The 22,745-nt window shown below is 42.0% G+C and overlaps 1 protein-coding gene across 1 annotated transcript; it reads right to left on the bottom strand.

Annotated features, from left to right (window-relative positions):
* Positions 1-645: 645 nt before the first annotated feature.
* On the bottom strand, positions 646-22,678 carry LOC118781650 (inositol 1,4,5-triphosphate receptor associated 1-like). The gene is made up of 21 exons (XM_036534658.1): positions 22,505-22,678; positions 22,248-22,448; positions 13,833-13,945; positions 13,066-13,136; positions 11,738-11,911; positions 10,960-11,067; positions 10,801-10,847; positions 10,133-10,171; positions 9,349-9,861; positions 9,085-9,163; positions 8,364-8,472; positions 8,076-8,106; positions 6,627-6,767; positions 6,370-6,501; positions 5,371-5,524; positions 4,678-4,727; positions 4,426-4,530; positions 3,522-3,586; positions 2,530-2,649; positions 2,222-2,338; positions 646-1,481 (listed from the first exon to the last, which is right to left on the bottom strand). Exons 1-21 carry the CDS (start codon positions 22,676-22,678, stop codon positions 1,238-1,240), a joined length of 2,787 nt encoding a protein of 928 aa, XP_036390551.1. The 3' UTR covers positions 646-1,237.
* Between the last annotated feature and the right edge of the window lie 67 nt (positions 22,679-22,745).

Below are 22,745 nucleotides of genomic sequence, written 5' to 3'. Positions count from 1 at the left end.
GCCACAAACTGGTCATTTGGCTTTGGTGCTTCATGCAAATAAGTTTCCTCCTCTCCTCTTTTGCTCAGTAATTAAAGAGCACATGTTCCCTTTCCTCAGAACTGATACTGACACACAGCGTCCTCCCACTTCATGGTGTCTGAACCTAACATGTCTATTGGGATGGCACAATGTTCCAGGTCAGGAGGAAAGGAAAGGATATGTTGCAATGAGAGAGAGACCAACACTCTGACAGGTCATCATACCAAAGCAAATCTGTAAATCTACAAATTCCATCTTGTTTGTGCTGAGTCTTTTTGTTTTGTTGTTGAAACACCATCCACTGTCACACAAAGGTTTTTTTTTTCTACAGTGGCGGTTTTGAACTTACTCATTATTCAGAATGATGGCATGATTGGTGACATACTTCTTTTTTAAAAAAGAATTCTTTATTTTAAGACCCAAGTCAGGTGGCACTACAGTACACAGTACAGCAATAGCACACGTGCAAATATTTAAGAGAATGAAAATATTAACGTCTCATGCTGTTAAAAGTGCTCTTTTATATTTATAGAATCTTTTGCATTAATGACATCAGTGCTGTGAAGGAAAAAGTCCACAAACAAACACAAGACAAAGAACTTGTGATTATTGCATCTTCTGGGCAATGGTGAGATAAACCTAACTATATCTCTCAGATAAGTTCTTGGTTTAAATAAACAATATGAAACACGTCAACAAAAGATAAAAACATCTCTTTAAAACATATATCTCTTTAAATAAGTCAATAAATCTTTGCACGGGACTTTCCCTCATCAAACCTGAGAAGACACATGTAAATACAGGTGCATTATTTTCATATGATCAGACAGCATGTGTTCTGTTCATATGCTGAACAGAACATATGCTGGTATCTGTTCATTACCAACCAGAACGAATCTGTTTCCAAGGAGAAACAGTCATAATATAAGACCCTCAAATCTAATACATTGCTATGGCATTCATTTGTGTAAATTATTGATATTTTAATATTTGTCATACAGACTTTGGACCCTTTAAGTAATGGTGCTTTGATTGTTCTTTCCACTTTTGTATCCTAGGTGCTTGAAGCACACAGCTACATGGTTTCAAGAGTTTCTTCTTCCCAAAAGCTTGACATTCAACATTCAAGTCAGAGTGATGATCACCTGTGGATGGTACTTGGGTCTCTCCTCTCCAAATGACGAACAGTATTTAAAAGAGACTAATTTATTTGGGGCTATTCATGTTTAGAGTTCTTGGACTGAAAAGCTACATTCCATCCAAAGAAGTTCTTTCTGCCCGGGTCAACAGACTTTCCTGTGGATGCATCCTCCAGTTCACTGTGGCAATCACCAAAGTATGTGAAAAGGCCGACCATAAACATGACCGTGAGCAAAGTCAGGGCAACCCAGATCAGTCGGTTCCGTCTGAAAATCTTTGGACATAGCTGGTTGATGGTGTCCAGGATCCCTTCGTACTTGCTGCAAAAGCAAAGACAGAGGAACTTCAATCTGACTTTGGGGGATTGCAATGTATTGAATGCAATATCACTAAAACAGAAGAGTACCCCTTCATGGCGGAGGAAGAGTGACATGATATATGACCCGGCAAACAAAACTGTGCAATAATGAGTGGTACTAATGTAAGTTGGAAATGACAGCACAAAACAGACTACAGTAGCTCCTTTTCCACTATCAGAGACTGAGGAAGGGGAAACTAAAAACATGATTCACAACCACAAAACCCCAAGGGTTCCTGTTTATGTTTCCATTACATTATGGTCAAGATTCAGGGTTGGCTACCTCTTATTTGAACACTGGCTAACCAGCGGTATGTTTTCTCTTGTAAGTTAACATTTAATGGACTTTGCCAGAAATAGCAACCAACATCAGACTTAAAGGCAAACAACTTAAAATTCTAGCTAAGTAAATAAGCATTATTTAGTTAGGGGGTGTGATATCAGAGCCATTCTCTGAAAGCCAATCAGAAAGCAAAGACGTGTAAGGGCAACACAATTTCGGGTAGAACGAAGAGATGATTATGACATACAAAAGCTACCACTGGATTTGAGGATGTTGTCAACATTTCCTCTGAACTGTTGCCTAATGGAAAAATGCATGTACTGTCTGATTTCCATTTGTGTTTACTGTGCTGACACTTCCAGATGATTGATGTTTTTGGTGGTTCAGTGCAGCCTGCACCAGCATTAAGAGGAAATCACCTGCTGCTCCGTTTTTCAACGGCCTCTTCCTTCTCTTGCTCCTCAGAGGCCCTCTGTTTTTCCTCCTCCTCCTTCAGCTGCTGGAGCTCTTTACTTCGCCTCAGTCCCTCCACGTATCTAAGTCATGACCACTCACACATTTTAAAATCCAAAGATAAAAGTACCCCAGCGTAAAAACAAAACAAGACAAAATAAAACTTTAATTCATTTGATTAAAAATGCATTCACATTTGATTAAAAATGCATTTTGAAACCAGTCTAGTGCGAAGTTGTGTCTGTTGGTGGGTCTTGGTACAGATAGGCCTCACCCTTTATTGTAGGCATCCTCCTCGATCCTGGCCTTGATCTCTGCTCCAATCTCCTCAGGACTGGTGAGGGGCTTGGCTAGGGGTAATGTCTGGCTTTCCTGGTCTATCTGAGTCTTTCCACTGCATTGTTCCAGATAGGAAAAGAGAGTTAACACTTGTACCAATTATGATGTCACGTTCGGAAGGTATTCGGGCATGTGCCCAGTAATTAGGCCTTCCATCACGTCCACACGTCCACACGCTTTTGTGAATGGAAACATTGGAACATTGTTCAAAGGGGCTTATGTAAAAGACTCTCTTAGTGTCAGGCCTGGCTGTGCAACTATGCAACAACTTGCCCTGCGTGACGCATTTCCATGAAATCCAAAAACACATACAGGAAGTCTTTTAAATTCTCTACATGAATGCCATTGTCTTCTGCTTGTTGAGGACACCTGGGATTCAGGCGTCAAATGAGGCCTTGGAGCATGCTCTGTGCCAACACTCTCACACTTAGCTCATTAATAAGCCTAGCAAAGAGAACAGGGAATTGACTCTGCCTGATGCTGCAGACTGAATACACAGACTCAATCTTGTGTATTCACAGAAACCAGCTGCAGCCAGAGCTGCTTGTGCTGTGGCTAGAAGGTTGTTTTTAAGCACACTGATAATCTCAGTATTATATAAGTACAGTGCACTACAAAGACCCCCGTATCCTGCTTCCGGTGATTAATCGGAGTGGCCCCGTAGGGGCCGCTTCCTGGAGGTCACACAAACAGGCAAATGATCCCGATGAGGCACAAGATGTCTTATGATTGCAGAACATATTTGGCCCTATGCTTCCCGTTGTCTCAGGAACAGTGACCTTGCCGTGGCAGGCCAGCAGAACATTTCTGCATGCTCTACATACATGTGCAGTGCTGAGTGACCTGGGTGTGTGTTTAAAGTGCTTCTATCAGCAAAACAGAACCTAACTAAAAGCTTCGCGCAGGATAACCAGCCATTGTACTTACTTTTCAGTCACAGCTTGTTGTGCCGGCTCTGCAGGAGCGCTGCATTTCACTCCATTTGCCTCACACTTCAAAAAATGGAGTTCATAAAGTAAGAAGAGAGACCAAAATTGCATTAATCACATGAAACTGCTATTGCAAGTAGTACCTGGCTTTTTACAGTACAGTAACTTTCCTAACATCATCTAAATGGTGCTGCTGGATTTGTTAGCTAGCCAGTGAACGAGCATGCCAGCAACATCTTTCTTTATTTCATATTCATGTTACACAGTAACATGAGTCTAGTTGCTGGCTTACTACAAGAACCAATTACTTCTTGAAAGAGATGGTAAACATTTCCATCTGTTGTAGCTCTTAGTGATAAGGAATAGATCAGTCACAATATTTATGTTTGCCAAAGTGCAATTACATTACAAGGATACACAAAAATTCCATTTTCCTTAGGTAGAGTGGTGAGTATTGTTACAATGCAACTGGAACAAACTGACCAATGGTAACAATGGATCAGAACTAATTGATTTATGAAGTACTTCTTTTCATAGTTTTGCTCTGAGAATTATAGATAGAATGAGTAATGTTAAAGCAATTAAAAGTTCCACTGACATGATGTTTTGTAGGTTTTAATCTAAATCTAATCTAATCTAAATCTAATATAATTTGAAACATTTCATCATTCATGAAATTCAAAATGACAGTATTTCCTTTCATACTTAAGATTTATTATACAATGTGTACAGTATTGAGTAAACCACAGACACATGCCCAGACACCAGGTGAGTTTTAACACAAATAGAATCCATGCTGATGCCAAGGAACCGTGTGAGCTCATAGGCCAGACTTTTGCATTGACCCGCTATGGACAGAAGGTTGGACTGTGATGTGATGTGATATGAACTGAGGAACGTACCACCACAGGAAGCGCCTGGTTAGCGGTGGCTGGTGCCTGACCAGGGATGTTGAGGAGGTTGAATTTGGGAACCACGGCAACGCTGACTCTTCTTCGGGGCAGGGCCTGAAGAAGAGACAGGCACACTCAGGGAATACAGGCAGGTATAGTGTTGCTCTGAAACATGCTCCCCTCTCTCCCTCTTGACTTCCTACTGTTTGCTACAGCCTCATTCACATGCCTGGAGCCCATGATTGATTACCAGTAATGTACCTTTCCAAGGGTCAGAGACATGGATCGAGACCCACGGGGAACTCCGTCATCTAAACCAAAGAAAACAGATACTTTAGGAAGAGAGCTGGAACACTTGAGGTATTTACTCATTTCTCTGCCATCTCCCTTGCAGATAATCTGTGTATGGACATAATTAAGCAGGATACTCCACTTTTGGTGTCAATTTCAGCACCAGAGAGACAACGTAATGCTGAAACACAGAAACTAAGTTCACTGGCATCACAACTGTTAAGTCAGTATTTACCATCAGATTATTTAGACTTTTTTCTTTTTTCTTGATGATGCACATTTCAAATAATAAAAAAACAAATCAGATTGCTAACGGGTGGTCTTCAGTGTGCATGGAAAACTGGAATGGACAGTGCTCTACATCTCTTTGCAAAAAGTATTCAACTATGTAACTACATGCGATTCAACCTTTGTATCTCATTGAGAGTTCTTACACCATCACCCGCACCTTGCCCTGAAGATACAACGGTCATAACTGGCAACAAGTAAACTTTTTTGGTACTGACATTTTGTGTGTTTACTGTGTTTCTGTCTCACTTATGACTTTTACAACAGCGTCACTATTGTGTGAATTCCCAGCCTTTCTCAAGTGAGTTGCAAAGTACTGAGCAGGTCTTTTGGAGGTAGGAAAGAAACAGTGCTAAAAGTAGTGCATGGTGTCACCTCCAGTGTCAACAGATGGTCCGTAGCAACGGTTGGAGTTCTGGTTGGCTAGCTTCTTGAACTCCATCAGCTCAGCATGGTCCTTCTCATATGTCCTCTTCAGGTTCTCCACATACTGCATCATCACTTCCGTGGCCTTGTTCATGCGTTTTTCCTATCATGCATAGGAAGAGGCTGGCGTTACCATCACAGCACATCACCATTGATAGCTCATATTACTCACTCCAAACTCCACAAAAATTAAATCAGTCAGAGTAGAAATTTGCACAGGAATGATAGTGGAATGAACATTTCTGAGATTCTGTGGCAGTGGTTTTGTTAGGCCTGGGTGTCTGAGGCTACAGCCCCAAATGTTTTATGAATAGCCCCGGATCTCAATTTTTTTTTTCTACAAAAATAAGAATAATAAAAAAATAGCCCCGGATCTATTCATCTATCATTCCGATCATGCATAAAGCCCTCAAAAATAATATGATATTGTTGATCAAAAACGCAAGTACGTTTTGGGTCCTCTGTGTGTCATTCTGAAATAACTTGAAAATGGTACAATTATCAGGTGAAAATCTAAATATTTCTGGGCTGGGCCAAGCCCCCAGTGTTTCAAGATCCTAATAACGCCTCTGTTCTGTGGCAATGGTGTCATAGGATCTTTCTTGTTCTTGAGTGGAGAGAGCGTCCCTAATTGTTTTGCATTGTTTTGCTAACAAGGGAAATTGAGGCAAAATTGTCAGTAACCAGTGCCCCTTCTGTAACCTTTCTGTTCCTTTGTATTTTTTTTTTTTTTACCAGAGTCAAAAAAAAAAAAAACATAATTTGTGAACTATTAGTTTTTATGAACTATTTGAATAAAATACTTCATAAAAACAGAAGGTGTTTTTACACTTGGCTTCTATGCATATTTTGATTGATTTATTCAGGAGTTTCCTACTTCCGCAGTCTGTAATGTGTGTTTCAGTGTTCCCCCTTTGTCCCAGTCTCCACCTCCTCCATTGGTGTTACCTGCCGCACAGCTCCTACCATCTCTGCCCGGCTGGAGAGGCGTGTGGCAAGGCGGTGCAATACCGCCACGGTCTCCAGGAGGCGCTGGTAGGACTCCCGCTGCTCAGAGTTCTGCCAGAGTGTCACAGAAGTCTGCAGTATACAATGATAAAAACACTGTGTTTAGCTGCATGCCCAACAGCTGGAATAATGCCGTTTTGTTTTGTTAAGTGATTGGTTTGCACTGCATGTCATTGTCTTTTTCTCTCAGAGCTGACCTTAAGAGAGCCTTTGAAATCTTCCAGTTCTTTCTCTGTGTTCTCCTCCGTTAGGTTTCGCTCCCTTTCCGCCTGGCGTAGTCGTGTCTCCAGGGTGTAGTTGTCATTCCGGAAGGCCAGTGACAGCTGCACAAACGCATTCTGTTGGGAAGATGGAGCAACTGATTCAGCTTTAAGTATAAGCACTGCCCATGGGTCAGCAGCACACATCATTTCTAAGGGAAATAAACTTTGGAAAGTGGACCTCCAGCTGGAAATCATCACATCAACACATACTACTTAATGAATGCAAGAAATTGTCAGTAGCTGATGTGGTGTAAGATATGCTCATTAAGTATAAAATTTAAAAATTGAAAGTATATGTGAACAATGTCACTTTACACCAGCAGTAATAACTGCAATGAATTTGCTTATATGTTTTTATGAACCAATAGTATGCTAGTAGCTTGGAGGTTTTATAAATGCTCTATTAAGGCCTCATCAAAACACACTTAATACAAAAGGTGACCATACAGATATAGATGCAATTTTTCAAAACACTTGAGGTAAAACAAAATGATGAGCAATATAAAAAAATAAAATACAAATATCCATAATAAAAATTCTGGGTCAGGTTTTTCAAATGCCTGTTGCAATGGGTCTTGTTCACACAACTTATCTGCCCAACACTGCCCTAACATAACACCTTGAGAATGCTATTATCTGGAGGAGCAGAGCAGGCACAGATTGAGGAATGTGACAAAAAATGTGTACATGATCAGAGGTGCCAAGAGGATATCTCTCTGTTCTAAACCAAAACACACCATTCCCAACCTTGCTGTAATGTTGAGAGGTTAATAGAGAGAGGAAAACCATGATCTCTGACCTCTCAAGCAATCACTGACCTGGTAAACGTGCTCTTGGGAACAAGAGGAGAATAGGGTTGGGTTGTACTTGTCACATCCACAGAGACAGGAAGCCACAGAGGCCCAGCAAAGAGCCTTTCCCCTCAGGCCAACTTCCCCATACGGGTCTACAAGCTACACTTCCTATACACCTATGATACTTTAACCACCACAAAGAAACTCTACACCAGCACAAAAAAGGATCCAACTCAGCATAATTTAAGCAACAATGATCATCTTGATGCTATTGTGTGTGGAAGGAGGATCAGACAGGGCCCTAAGCCCACTTTTTAGAGATACAAAATGAGCATTATTAGTTAATCACATATCACACCAGTGTGAGGTCACTTCTTCAGGTAATGGCAAGGAATACGGCACATCCTATCATGCTGAAATATTTAATTAAATATTCTATAACATTTATTCTCAATGGGATAGTGTAATGACAATACAAACACAATTTTGAAAAGTGTGTCTTTGCCCCACTGATATTATTGAATGAAGTGTACATTGATGAGAGCAAGTGCTTCATCTATCATTCATCAAATCCAGCTGAGATACCAACCTCGACTTCTTTCTCCGTGAGTGGAGGTGCACTGTAATGAGGAGCAGAAACACATTGCTGAAGTACTGCTTTGTCATGGTAACACAAAAAAATGCCTACTAGGGGAACAGTTCACATAATACATGGTCAGAGTGTTCCAGTCTCATGACATTTCCCCTGTATAACAAAGACTGTATGGTCTCTCTCGTCATTTCCGAATAAGAACTCAAATTCATTCATTAGTATTAAGTGTTTAAAGGTGCAGTCCATTCAGTCATAGTGATGTGGTGGTATTCGCATCCTGCACACCTTCCCGACAGAGCTCTGTGTAGTTTTAGCTTCCGTAGAAACACATCAGAGATGTTTGGCATCACGTCCGGCTGTTCCTTCAATGGAGGCTCCTCCTCCGCGGTTGTCCCTGAAGTGAGACAGGGAGAGTGTCCCAAGATTACAGAGAAAAGCCACCACATCAGAAGCTAACAGCCATCCCCTGTGGGTTAAGATGAGGGTATCAAAGTCAGTCAGTTCATACAGTCTATTCATGCACTAATGTTCTGCTTCTATAAATAATTACCTGATGGGAAAATGGTTTAAAAATGTAGTAAGATAATTAAATGTTATATCATGTCCTGCAATAATAAGACAACAGAAACAAACTTTGCATTGTCATTTGGTTGTAATAGTACTGCTGTTTGAAACATGCTTGTTTTGGCCACCTGCCTGCTCATATACAACAAAACACAGACAGATATTTGTTTACTTTATCCTGCAGCATTCACACCCCCTGATGGTCAAAATGTGTAACAGCATAAATGTGATCCCCTGAAAAAGGGCCTCGAACAGCAGTACATGAAAGAGAACATCATGTACAGTAAAAAACACTTCCCTCACCACAAATAAGACTCTGTCAGGCCACTTCCTCTGCCATTGCTTTGGGTAATGTGACCTTGACTTTTAATGGTGTCGGGAGCAGTGGCACAGCCCTACTGTATAGCTTTGATACGTATGTAGTGAAGGCCAAGGGGATTACCTCTTTCCTGTTCAGCTGTTTCACTCAGGTCTGGCAGCTTTGACCCCCCTATGCTTTGGTTTCGAATCAGCTTGTGCTCCTGGGCACAGAGAAACATAGAGTTCAAACAAAGGCTGTAAAAATAGGAACTACACTGACATTGCATAACTCAAGTCCACAAAGCCCGGGGGCTTTCTTTGGCTTCAAGCCAATGAATGCCTCCTGTTGGTTCACATATGGAACTGAGAGTTGGACCTAGACAGGCAGAGGGGAGTACAGGCTCACCTCACGCAGTTTGGCTAGTTTCTGCATCTTGACTGGCTGCATGGGAAAGTCCTTGTATCCTGAAGCCTTGACCTGAGAGTCGCCGGGCTTGTTGAAGGGAGGGAGAGCCCCCTCACTTTTTGGAAGGAAGCCCTGTGCCCCATTTCTAGCAGGGATGGAGCTGACGGTATCCCAGGTTACGGCCCTCATGAGGGGAGGAAAGGCCCCTATGGTCCTGATCTCGGCAGTGCAGGGAACCTGCTGAGCAGGAGTCCGGGGTACTGGTTTGGGCTGGCTCGTAGCAGGGACCTCACCACCTGGGACTCTCCTTGGCCCATCCCCACTCAAACCCTCCTCTTCCACCTTATCTGCTACCTTCCTCTCCCTTTCCCCGCCTGGCTGGGCATCGGAGCTTTCCTTCTGCTTAACACCACCCTCAATGGGGGGGCCACGGGGAGAGTGACGAGGGGACAGTGTGCCGGAAGACACCTTGCGTTTTTCACTGGGTTTCAAGTCCACCAGGTTCCTGGAGTTCTGAAACAGCATTGAATAAAACACCAAAGAGATTAAAACTTTTGTCTTATTTATGTGGAGATCTGAGGCTGCATTAGAAACACCAAAAAGGTTTTCAGCTTATTATTTTTTTCAGTTTTCAGTTTATTATTTCACTTGTATTTTCTCCAACCGGCTAAATAAATAAAGTGAAGGCATTCTTTGGTTTTCATCTTCTCTGACTGAACGGAGATAGAATATTTCTTGCAAGGAGAGAACAACAGAGGTAAATCTCTGAATGAGTTAGACTGACCTCCTGGACCTGTGGGCCAGCATCTTTCTGCCCAGGTTGCTGTGGGCAACATCAGCAGACAGAAACAGTCACGCTCATCGCCTCACAGAACAGCCCATAACCACTCACAGCACAGTACTGTAGTATTGCTACAGAAGACTGCTGATATAATAGGCTGCCACACAGTAGAGCTTGAGGTGAAAGTGAAACTATTTCTCTGGTTTTCAAAAGGCACAAAAGGAACAGCAATTGCATGCTTGAGTTTCTCAAACCTAATTGTATGCAGCCACCATGTATGCTAGTTTTCTTTCTAGATGAGCTGTCTTAACTAGGATTGATTAAGCTGTTCAATGAATGGTGATTTGGATTTGAGATCACTTAACTAATGCACCTGGAGACACACAGTGTGTGCTCTTCTATGAGCTACATCTGGTAAAATACCAAGAACAGTTATTAACTTAGCATAATTTATTTGAAATATGGTCTGGTCCAGTCCAGTGGCCCCTGTTAACTTTTAATTAATTATTCAGTTTGTTCAATTAATTTCTCTAGGCACCTTGAACTAACCATAGCTAAGTATTTGTTTACATTACATTATTGACATTTAGCAGACACTCTTATCCAGAGTAACTTACATCAGTTACAGTAGCTGCAGCACATGCAGACAGCAATGAAAGGATGAACTTTACCTCCATCAGAGGGGGGCTGATGTAACTCACCTCTTTTGCTTCCACACCTGAAAGTATACACAAAATGGGGAATTATCCCACAATTCTTTGTGTTGCTGTACCTGTATATTTTATGCTTTCACAAGTAAAAAACAGTAAATCCCCAAAGAAGAAAATTACCTTGATGTTGGGGGTGAAGGGTTGTACCGACCTGGGGTGGCACAGTGAGAGAGCTATGTCTGGATGGCAGAGGGGAAGAGCGAGGTGTGGCATTGGGGGAAAGTCCTGCTGTAAAGATACCCCCCTCCCCCCAAGACTGTTAGATTATTTCAGCCTTCTTTGGTCAGTGTCACTTGAGGACAGCAGAGTCAAGTCAGAACAGGACATAGTTAATTAAGGATTAACTTGCTCTACTGTTCTCAATCCAGTAGAGGAGAGCAGAGAGACTTGGAGCTTGCTCAAGATGCTGCCAGACTCCTATGAGGATATGTACCCGATGTTATGGTAAGATAACCCAGGAAGTTCAAGGCAATAAAGCCAGCCGCAATCAAAACAAATTGGGTGATGGAATGTGTCTCTCTGATACACACGGCAGTTAAAAGACAGATATCAGTTTAGCCTGCATTGTGACAACCCACTTAAGATGCAATAAACTCATTTTATAAAGGGCTGTTTCAGAGTTCTTCCACTAATCTGTACAATGGAGTTATACAATTTAATCTGGCATCAAAAGTGTAAAATTCACAAAAGAAAGAAAAAAGATTACAAACAATTTCTAGGCGTGTCACTGCAGTCGATCAATTTAATCGCTGCTCGTTGAAGTCCCATTTGTGATTTTGAGAAAAACAGTGATGATGGCTAAGTGGTCAAACATTTTGCTTATAAAAAAGACGGTTGAATGCATCAATGTAAACTAAAGGGAGGTGACCTCAGATTGAATGTGGCCTTGCTGTGCTACCTGTGGATGATTCAGAGAGGCTGCTGGTAGACCTCCTCCCTCTTCGTGTGAGGAAGCGTTCGCTCACTCTCTTGGCCTCCTCCAGAAGCTCCAGGTTCCTAATCCTGTCCTCCTCTGACAACTGTAGCTCAGGTAGTTGGTCCCTTACCAGGTCAATCACATTACCTTTGTTGTCTGGGATGAGACACACATAAACAGTGTATACATACACAATCACACACGAACAATTTGATACATGCATACACACTACACATACACATGCAGGCACATGCAAGTGCATAAGCATCACACACATCAAATAACATGCAGGACATACACACAAGTGCAAGCACGGACAAATACACATAAAGAGACATAAACATCACACATGTACACTGCAAGTTATTCTGCATTCCCACTGACATCAGCATAGAACAGCAATTCAGCAACAACAGGAAACAAAGCCCCACCATCCCATCCCTGTTCCTTGCACATACACACACATACACACACACACATACACACACACACATACACCACACACACACACGCACACACGCACACACACACACATACATGCGTGCACTCACACATTCTGGCCTTGCTGGAGTCTCAGCTTCACAGAGCAGGGAACGCAGATCAAACTTAAGACATTCTGTTCCAACCCGACCATGTCACTAGCCGACAGTGACCAGGAGCTCACAGGCGGAACACATTGGCTTCGTTCCGCCGGGGATAGGGGTGGATACGTTGGCAGGGGCTTCGGTCCCATTAGCAACGGCGACCCCTGCTGGTCGATTGGGCACCTGTGGTCCACATATCAAAGCTGCATACGAAATGTCTTCCTCCGACTCATCTCTGTGCTAGCTTAGCTTGTGGACCGCAGTGCGAAAAGAAGCAGCGGCTGACATCACATGTCTCGGAGGAGGGCACGTGCTTGTCCACGCTCTCCCGGATTGACAGTGGGGGTTGTGCAATGGGATTGAATGATAACAAATTGGACATTCCAGAATTCAGGGAATTGGCCATTCCAAATTGGGGCGAAAATGGAAAAAAAAAAAACATAAGACATTCTATGAGGTTCACCCTTTGTAACACCTTGTGTAAGGTAAGTGTGGCAAGCCTCACTTACCTTACACTTGCCATGTTTCAGGTCTGTCTCATTAAGCCAGACTTTAGTACTTAATACCTCATATGTGGTGTCAAGCCAGACATGGATGATAAGCATTGCTACCTTTTGGGGAGATTAATTGTGATGTTGGAAGATGCAGTCTGAATCTGGATTGGCTGGACAGGCTATTATATTATGGTTTGCATTCCAGCATTTCATTGATGATGAGTGAACATACCAACTGTGGTCATAGGGTTTCCTGAAGACGGACGGAAGTTTCGGGACAGTCGGGATCTGGGGCTGTGTGGTCTTAGAGACACAGTTTGAATGTTAATTCACCACCATCACAGACAGATAACGATAATGCTAGCCTGTATTTATCCATTCTTTAAACAGGTGACAGTTTTATTTATCCATTCTTTAAATGGGTGACATAAAGTCACCATCCAAGCAGCACTGACTCCACAGATTCTAGCTGAACACTAACATGTACAAACTTCAGTGTGCTAATCTAAACACTTAGAATCAGCATGTCTGTTCTGGAATCTCAGCAAGTGTGAGCAGGACATCAGCGCAGTCCAGATCCTGCTTTTTAGGTTAAAATTAGAAGCATTTGTCTTTAATTAACTGCATACATGACTTTTTACATTCTTGAGACTTCTCATACCCAAGAATTTAGTTACAAACAAGCTATTCCTCCCCTAATATAGTGAAAAATTCCTTTGCATAGTTGAGTTTAGTTAATTAATCAAAACTTGTGGAGGCCCAGTAATTAGAAGGGCTATGACTTGAACTCTTGCTGATTCATAGGCTGATCTTCTAAATAATATTGAGGATTGATGACATTCCACTTGTAGAACGAACACTCCACTTATGAGCTCAGTCCAGGAGAGTGGTTAATTTGTAAAAAAAAAAAAAAAAGAGAGACTGAATGACCAGCTGACACTTTTTACCCAGGCACTCAGTTATACATCTCTCTGTCCCTGTATGAGTAATCATGCTTACCTGTCCTGGCCTAGTGGTCTGGGGTCCTTTTCAGCTGCACCAACTTGTTTGGGGAAAACAATGGTGGGTAGAGGCAAGGCCATGGTTATTGGTCTACTTACAATGGGGGAGATCTAAAGACAAAGACAAGACATGGATTACCAACAACCTTAAGTCAGTTCAAACCTAGCATTAGGATCTGTGCAGATCAAAACTAAAATCTGACCCTGGCGTACGGTGTAAAATTAGAACACATCCTGGAAAAGCAGATTAGAAAATCCAAGACACCTTACGATGTCACTCTTTAGCCTCAGAGTGAACATCATAGCAGCATGATATTATCTTGCTATGACAAAAGGTGCAAGTTTTCAGGCTCATTGCCCCAACTTAAACATCAGGAAGGAAAGGTTCTAACTGAGCAAACCTAAGCCACCATATGGGCTGTGTCACAATACAGACAGCAGCACCAAATTCCACAAGATCTGATACACAGCACTCTTTATAACCTAAACTCTTGAACTGGTTATGTACACATCTCTTCAAACGGAGAATGCAGTGCGGCATGCAGTAGTTAGATTTAAGATTGTTTTCCTTGCTGGTCATGTCACTTTGGTATAAATATGAGGTCTGGTTGAAGAGAATCCGTTAAGTGCATTCCTATGAAATCTCTAAATTCACTTCTAGTTTACATGGTTGTGACTGTGTGGGCCTTGTGTCTAAACTGAGAACAAAATAATGCCTGAGGTGGCAATATCTTAGGGCACTATGATGGGGAAAACTGTGATCTTAGCAACTATTTCTAGAAGCTGCTTAACTGATTTGCAGGCAGTACACAGGCAAGTGTCCCCCTACACCATTTATAGGTTTGCACATCCTTCCTCATATACACTTCACCGGGACAAAGCTGCCATCAAACAAATAATGACAGATTAGGAATGCAAAAAATAGCCACGCTATATTTTTTGGGATAAATTAAATGATTTTTTACATTTGTCACTGGCAACTGGAGGGTAGGGATATATACTCATAGTGTGAAGGGTGTAAGGGATCAGTAATTAATGATGCCTGTGTGAGACCTGATATAAAATGGAGAGTTCCAGTTGTGTGAAAAATTGAACTGTGTAAATTACATGGCTTATTTGACATACAAAACAATTAAAACAATTTTAATTAAAACAATTAAAACAACTATCCAGTCTATATCCAGTCTAATAATGCTCTAGTAATACTCTGCTTAAAAGTATTGGAATTATATCCAAATTCTTTCTTCAGTAAAGTATAAGAAAACACAATAAATGTCACCTTTGACTGAGGAAAAATGAATTCTTGAATTTTCACCAGAGAAAGAAAAAGATGTGTAATTCAAAATAAAGTGTAACCCTCATGGACAGGCTTTTGTTAGTAGACACACTTTTATCTCTTTGGCACATATCCCAAGACAGGCATTTAAAATGTTCCTTTAGACAATGTTCACATGCTCCTTCTGTATGACTGACTGCAGAAGACCCTGAACTCTCATAAAAGGGTAACTCAGTTGATCTAGACTTACTTTGATGTCTTCAAAGCCTATTGTTTCTCCAAGATAAATGACACAGAAAACCACATTAAATCTTGGATCTATCTCATCAGCTTTTAGAATGCTGAGCATATTGGCTTCAGGATGCCATTATCAGTGCCTTCAGATGATATACAGGACTGAAGAAATTTGACATTAAAAAAACCTCATTAAACATCCTTTAGATGTAGACTACTATGTGAAATCTTGCTTTGTCAATAAACATTGTGGGTGGGAGTTTAAGGGACTGTGGACAAAGGACTATGAGAGAGGAGAAAGCAAGACCAACAGCTTAGCAGTCAAGCCAAGGGCTCAAGTGATACGTGACATGCTGTCTGCACCAGCTCTGACCACCATGACAGCTTTATCATCCTCACATGCACATAAGAGTCAGTTAAAAGGAGGCCATGAACTGCACAAAAAAACAAGGCAAAGTACCGCCAGGCTTGAGTAGGATTAGCTGAACCAAATGATCCACTTTTATTTAAAGCCTGTTTTGTGAAGGGAAGAGGAACAAAGGCCCATCTAAATTTAAAGACACTTCCTGGGTATGGTGTCATGGACAGGATTATCTGAGCATTCTGTGTGTGGCCTTTCCAATTTCTTGTAAAAAGACAAGCTCAGGTTCAAAAACATCCTTACAGAACAATTGACATTGAGTGTCGGTACTACATATAAATTGTAAAATATAATCAAAATTTGAAAGAGAAACATACAGTACATTATGGTATCACTGTAATATGAATGGCTTTGGATGAATGCCACAAACATGTGAAGCTGATGGTGCATCGAAATGCATTGTAGGTAGGGCTGGGCGGTATAGCCATTGTGATACATCAAATAGCTGGGTGGCTACAAAGGTAAAGAGTGAAAACATATGCTATGTGTTTTTCAAAGCTAATAGGTAAGTTAAAAAAAAATAGATACAAGTGATATTTTTCTGCCCTGGAAGCATTTCACTGAATTTTGGAGGTGTGCTCCCACATCAGGTATGACTAAAGGGAAAAAATACATGAAGAAACCTAACATTACATACTGGGGATAGCTGTTATTGTGCTAAAAATAGCTATTTGATCTATCGCGACGGCTATACTGCCCAGCCCTAATTGTAGGTGAATGTTGGCATGAATCTATACTGTATATACAGGTCCTGGACTGAGCTGTGTGGTGAACTGATGTGAGTGGGAGGTGTACTCACAAGGATTGGTGAGCTGGAGGAGCTGTTGACCTCAGGGAGGTCCTCCTCCTTCTCTGGCAGGATGGACATGGGGTGAGGGGGTGTGAGGGGGTCAGGAAACAAAGGTGGGGTGAGGGCCCTGCAATTGGCTAGGAGGAGTTGCAGAGATGGTGGTCTGCCGTGTCAGTGTGGTGTTCTCTACCTCTTCTCTAAGAGGATATAGTTCTGTGATGTCTCCTGATTGGAACATATACGTCACACATGCAAACACAGAGGCACGCACACATACACACATGTAGGCACGCATGCATGCAGATACACAAACCCTCTTACCCATAATAGGAGACCACAGGGGAACAGGTGACACTTCCACCAACATGATTTGTGTAGCATTTGCTTATGAAAGGTTGTAAGTATTTGCTGTCTTTCAGCTTTCTCCTAGTTCCAGTGCAAAGACATGGAGGGAGTACATTACTGCATAGTTCCTGTGGCCTTTGAGCCATAAGCTGTCCACTGCTATTAACCATGGATACTTTGCTTTGCTTTTTTCTCACAGAGCACAAAACATGCAGACAAAAACACAAAATACGTAGACTAAGAACACAAAACCACAAAAACTTTGCATCCTAGCACTACGATGGAATAATACCAGGTTACTTTTTCATAGCTAATTTTGAAATGTTCCGAACACAAAATTAAAGCATGCTGTGACGGGATGACCGCAGCAGCCAGGCAAAAAGCTCTGTTACACATGCACAAAAGCCATGCTACTGTCATAGACAAAATGACACGGACATTTCTGAGCCATTATACTGTCATTCCAATTGCCGGAGGATTTTTGTCCTGTCTTGACCTTCCTTATATGTGAATGGATGTGCAGGGTTAAGCTGGGAGAGTGAGAATCCCAAAAGACCATGTTCTTCCACTGACTAAATTTAGACTGGTTTCATTGGAATGCATCAGACAAGGGCTACCCTTGACGTGCAGGGAATTTAAACAAAACTAGAGGCACTTCAGTTATTGAGAGATGGTGTAATAAAGGAAACCGGATTTGATATACTGCTCTAGCATTCTGAGGAGTGATATGAGTGGAAACGTCTGTGAATTGAGTCCAAGTTGCCCACGCTGAAAACAGGAATATTACCAGTGTCACAAAATTACCCAGACCCACAGCAGGCTAACTAAAGTCAAGGAACATTCTTCTGGCCTGCATGTGGGGCCAGGCATGATTGTGACTGTGACCTTCTCTACATCTCTGTTTCCTCAGCCTAAAACACATAGTGGCTGCATCTGTCCAACACAGGGACCTTTCTGAGCTACAGCCAACCCCTTGCCTATGCTATTATACTAACATCATTATCACTTTCCAAGAGAACATCATTGTTACTCTACTGGTAGTCTTGCAAGGACCTCTGGCAAACTTTTAGAAAAAAAGCTTGTATTTTTTATAAGATGATCTCTTAAAGTGGACATTTCTGAGTGTAAGTTCTACATGAAATGGATTTATGGGAAGATTCTGGAGCCTCACTTCTAAAGCAAGATTTCTGAAGCTTGATTTCTGAACCAACTTAAATATCTCTTTTCTGTAAACATTCCAGTCTTGCCAAATGCTTCATTTGGTTCCACTCCATGCACCAATGGTTGCATCCACACACTTGTCACCCTCCACACTCACTGCTTCCCCAGAAACATAAGGAGAGCAGCTGTTACCCATCGAGTGCCAGCATAGGGTTCTGTAAACGTGAGTGTTTCTGTCTCACCTTGTGTGCACACTGTTGGCGTGAAACACTTACTCAAACACAAGATTCCCTTCCCGTGAATGACAAAGGGCACAAGTAGTGCCACTACAATATGTTTGCAAATGTGACAGCAGAGCGACACAGACTCTGCTGCTCTCTGACAGCACTACTTGTGTTCTCAAAAGCTCACGGGACAGGCCTGTGCTGCTAAAGCCAGAAGATATAACCAACTGCAACACAGGAAAGGCCTACAGCGCATGCAACAAAATTGGGCACTCGCATGGAAATGAAAACAAAGAAAACCAATTATGGCAAAATTCTACAGAGAATTAACATGGAGGAGGGGGACAAGCCAATTTGGTGAAGGAGAAATTGTGTATTATTGTCAACACAGTTCAGCACTGGGGCAATGGCACTGAGATGAAGTATCAATGGAGAAATCAGTTCCACACCTGTCACTCCCTGACACAGAGAGAACAACATGATCATATTCCAATACATAAAAATCCAAGAACACGACCAAACAACAGGCACTGCTGTGCTTTATAGTCATCATTCACCTGCAAGCATTGGCTATTTTAAAATGAGTTCCTACCCTGATATCAGATGAAAAGTATTTTGCAAGTCAAAGAGATCCATAAGAAGCAGATTGCATCAATGTATTTTCCTAACAGGTGGGGAGGCTGGTGGCGACATAAATCAAGGGACACAAACACCTGACACTTATGTGACCCTTCTGCCACAGCCTCTCTCACCATGTGGCAGACTTGCCTCCCAAACTCGTAAGTCTGCACAGACCTAATTTCAGGGAGGTACACTGCCCGTTACCTTTTCTCCTGTATGTCATAAGAAATGGCTGCTGTGTGCTAATTGAGTGGTTATCACCCCGCTGATTTTGATTGCTCTGCCACTGTATGTATATTGTCTCAGTTTATGGCACAATTGCATCCCAGATGAGTTTTCAGGCATGACATAGAGCTGGTAAACAAGGGCACTTCTGCTGCCTCTTCTAAGTTCACTCAATTTCAGCCCACTGGCAAATGCCTGCATTGTCCGACTTTTCGATTTCCACTCTTTTTAAGGCCTTTTAAGGAGAAGGCCAAGTCATATATTTAGAATCACAAGCAGCCCTAATTCATGTGCAGAGACCAGTGAACCAAGCTACAGCTTCAGAGTGGTTTTCTTGGGAGAATGGATTAAATTTGCATCATGGTTTAAACTTCCAAGAGAAACAAAAATGGTTTTGAATGTGCCTATCGTCCTGTTCACAGAGGTGCTAGCTTAATATGGAACCTGGGTAATCCCTCTTTCCATAACAGTATGGCTGATAAAAGCACAGGCAGGCAAAGGAGATGATGCCTAATAATAGTCTCAAATGGGCAGGGATGACCACAAAATATTATCTTCTGCAGCACAACAGAATAATTGCTCTTACTCATTGCAATTACTTTGCTTCAGCAAAGGATGCTGGAATGTGCATCTCTACTCTCAAGACCAGTTACTTACTCATTATTCCACTGGAAAAGTACAGTAAGATGCTCACTGAAAACCTGTTGTAAAATATCACTAAATATTAGCATTTCATCATTATACTTGCTATTTAAGATATAAAAACCATGTTTCCCTGAGGTATAAATTAATCACTCTGGAATAAACACACCTGTACTATTTAGCACATTTTTATGAAGTATCAATTAGTCTTTATAGTATGAAAATCAACCTGCCATATCTCTATGATTGATCAATGTGCCTCTCTCCATATTGCAATGGTCTGAGATTAATCCAGCTCCAGGGTGATTCCAGATGCTCATTTTGGCTGGAAAAGTCCACATTTACCATTAACAGGGCCAAATATTAGGAGCCCTGCAGGGAAAGTCAGGTCCTGGTCTCCCAGCAAATAGAAGTGGGGTATTTTTGAATGAAAAGATCATTGGAGTGCTGCAGATGTGCACAGTGTATGCCGAGCCTCACTCACTGGTCCCTAGAAAAATGTCATTATTTTCTCATTGAACTATATGCTGAGTCCCACTTGAAACCATACGGCCCTTGAGTATGATTATAAAGATCTGAACAAGTGTGGGGAGTTGATGGCATGTCCATGTTCTGCCCTGGTGCATATCATCACTTGCACTGAGGTAATTGCAACCCACATGCAGTGACCTAGCAACAGCAGTGCCCTCACAGAACATCCATGGCAGTGACAGCACTCATTCCTGACCTTGAGGAAAATATACTCTTCTTTGCAGCACAAAGCATAAACTACAAATGGCAGTATTATAATCAACATTAAAATCATATTCCATAGTCCGCATAAATCTCCTCCTGAATGCCTTCTCCAACAGCTACAAAACCCAGTATCTGTGCAGAACTATTGGTGGGAACAAAGCTGATTAACATGCTGGAAATTTTGATTACTTCTGCAGTAGTCACGCTAAAAGAAAAAAAAGACCAAACAATTCATTATGATTATTACTGTGATGCTGTACTCCTACAATGATACACAATATGAGACCAGTACAGGTCAGTTACAGCAGAGGTTCTCCAATGTATTTAAGCCACATACCTCTGTTCAAAGCTAACAAAGTTCTGTGTACCCCTACAAATACACAGCACTGACTGAATGATGTCAAATTTCAAGCTGCACTGTGAGCTGATGAAATGCAAAAAGATCAAAGAAGCAGTTCTAAAACTAGCTCAGATGTAGTTCAGTGGACTGTGAAAAAATTATTTCTTAAGTATTTAAATAAAGTATTGAAATCTGCCATTACAAGAACACCCGGGGTTTCTCCCTACTTTGAAAAGGATATTCTAAGAGATGCTCCATTAGATCCTGACAATATACATACTGCAGTATAATTGAATTACACTTATAATTTCCTGTTAGTGTAGCTCAGCTGCAGGATGTAGCCCTCCATGGTAGATTCTCTCTTGACCACAGCTGTTTTAAGGAGCCCCTGCCTATTATTGCATGCCAGAGGTTGACTCTCAGAGGAGGAAAACAACCTTTGGACACAACAGTGATGTTGTCGCTCAGTGTCTTGTCTCTGGGCATTCAGTAAGGCCCGAGGGAGCAGTCACTGTGGCTTCACTTCTGCATGATTATATAAGACTGACCCAGGCAGCAGGATTTCTTTACAAATTGTTGTCTGAAGCAGGGAGAGTACTGGATGGGAAGAGGAAGTGGTTCTTGTGTCACTGCGGCATGAGGTAACAGGATGAAGAGTGTGAGAGATAGAGAAATAGAGGCACAGAAACTGAATCTTTCAAAAAAAAAATTCAGCATCCTACTTGCAGTTATTAAAGATATGACAGCAATAACAAAACAGTCAAATCATCTTCTGACACAGGAGCCTTTATCAGATCAGAGTAAGGTCAAGATGTGTAGGTAAGATGTCTAAGATTTGAACTGGCAGAACACATGTAGCACATGCATTGTAGCATAGTGATTAAGGAGCAGCGTCGTGACCAGCCGGTTTGATTCCCCGCAGGAGCACTGCTGTTGTACCCTTGGGCAAGGTACTTAACACCAAATTGCCTCAGTAAATATCCAGCTATATAAATGGCTAACATTGTAACTGATGTAAGTCGCTCTGGATAAGAGTGTCTGCTAAATGCTAATAATGTAATGTAATGTCACCCGTTCCTCAATTCGTGTCACTTGTTTCATTTATCACTCTCAGTCAGTGAAGCTTTCTCCCAAATCATCAAGGCAAAACATTTCTTTTGCTTTGCTCAGTGAAGAACTAATATAACTCGGTGCATTTCTACAATCACAGTACTGCAATCAAACAAAATTCAGTCCTTGCTACACTCATCTGCTCAAAAAAGAAAGCCCTGCCTTTCACGTGCACAGAAAGACAGCATTCACACAGACTAGCACACCGGTCTCTGTCACTAACAGTGTGCTTCAGCACCCACCAGAGACTGTAATACTGTGCTCAAGAGGCAACTCCCATGTACTCTACCTGAGTGTCCACCGAGGGTCCTCCACAGCCTGGCAGGCGCTTCCCAGATTCCCCCGATATGGAGATTTTTACCTTAAGTCCACCAGTTCTGAGCCACTTTATTTCTTCTCCCCGTGTTTTATTTTTCTGTGCCAGCCCCTCTTTCGTTTCCCGGGAGCTTTTACCATTTAAGGGCAACGTTTCATCCCACTCCTCTGGCTGCTGCCGGAGATCAGGGACTGCTGCTCACAGAGCTCCAGAGTGATTGCTAATCCTACAATCTTCTGAAATCTCTCTTTCCTTTTCCCCCTCCATCTTTTTTGTGTCTTGAGCATGTACACTCCCGGAGACTTGGCAAGGTGTGGAGGTCTGGGGATGCCCCCAGTCGGGGAGCGGGGGCAGTGTAGAGGGGGAAGTGTAGTCATGCTTGGTGACCCCAAATCCTCATCCATCATCGGACTCTGCCCCCTAATCCAAGTCCTCAACATGGTGTTGGGTCTGTGAACACTCTCGCACAGT

The sequence above is a fragment of the Megalops cyprinoides genome, chromosome 8 (genome assembly GCF_013368585.1).
Source record: "Megalops cyprinoides isolate fMegCyp1 chromosome 8, fMegCyp1.pri, whole genome shotgun sequence".
In the NCBI taxonomy this organism is placed as follows: Eukaryota; Metazoa; Chordata; class Actinopteri; order Elopiformes; family Megalopidae; genus Megalops; species Megalops cyprinoides.
This window is presented reverse-complemented; position numbering and strand designations above follow the sequence as displayed.

Coding starts and splice junctions, on each gene's coding strand:
- LOC118781650 (XM_036534658.1), bottom strand. CDS start 22,678: ATGGATGAGGATTTGGGGTCACCAAGCATGACTACACTTCCCCCTCTA. Junction 6,502..6,626: donor ATTTCAAAGGCTCTCTTAAG/GTCAGCTCTGAG, acceptor TGTATACTGCAG/ACTTCTGTGACACTCTGGCA. Junction 2,339..2,529: donor GAGGATGCCTACAATAAAGG/GTGAGGCCTATC, acceptor GTCATGACTTAG/ATACGTGGAGGGACTGAGGC.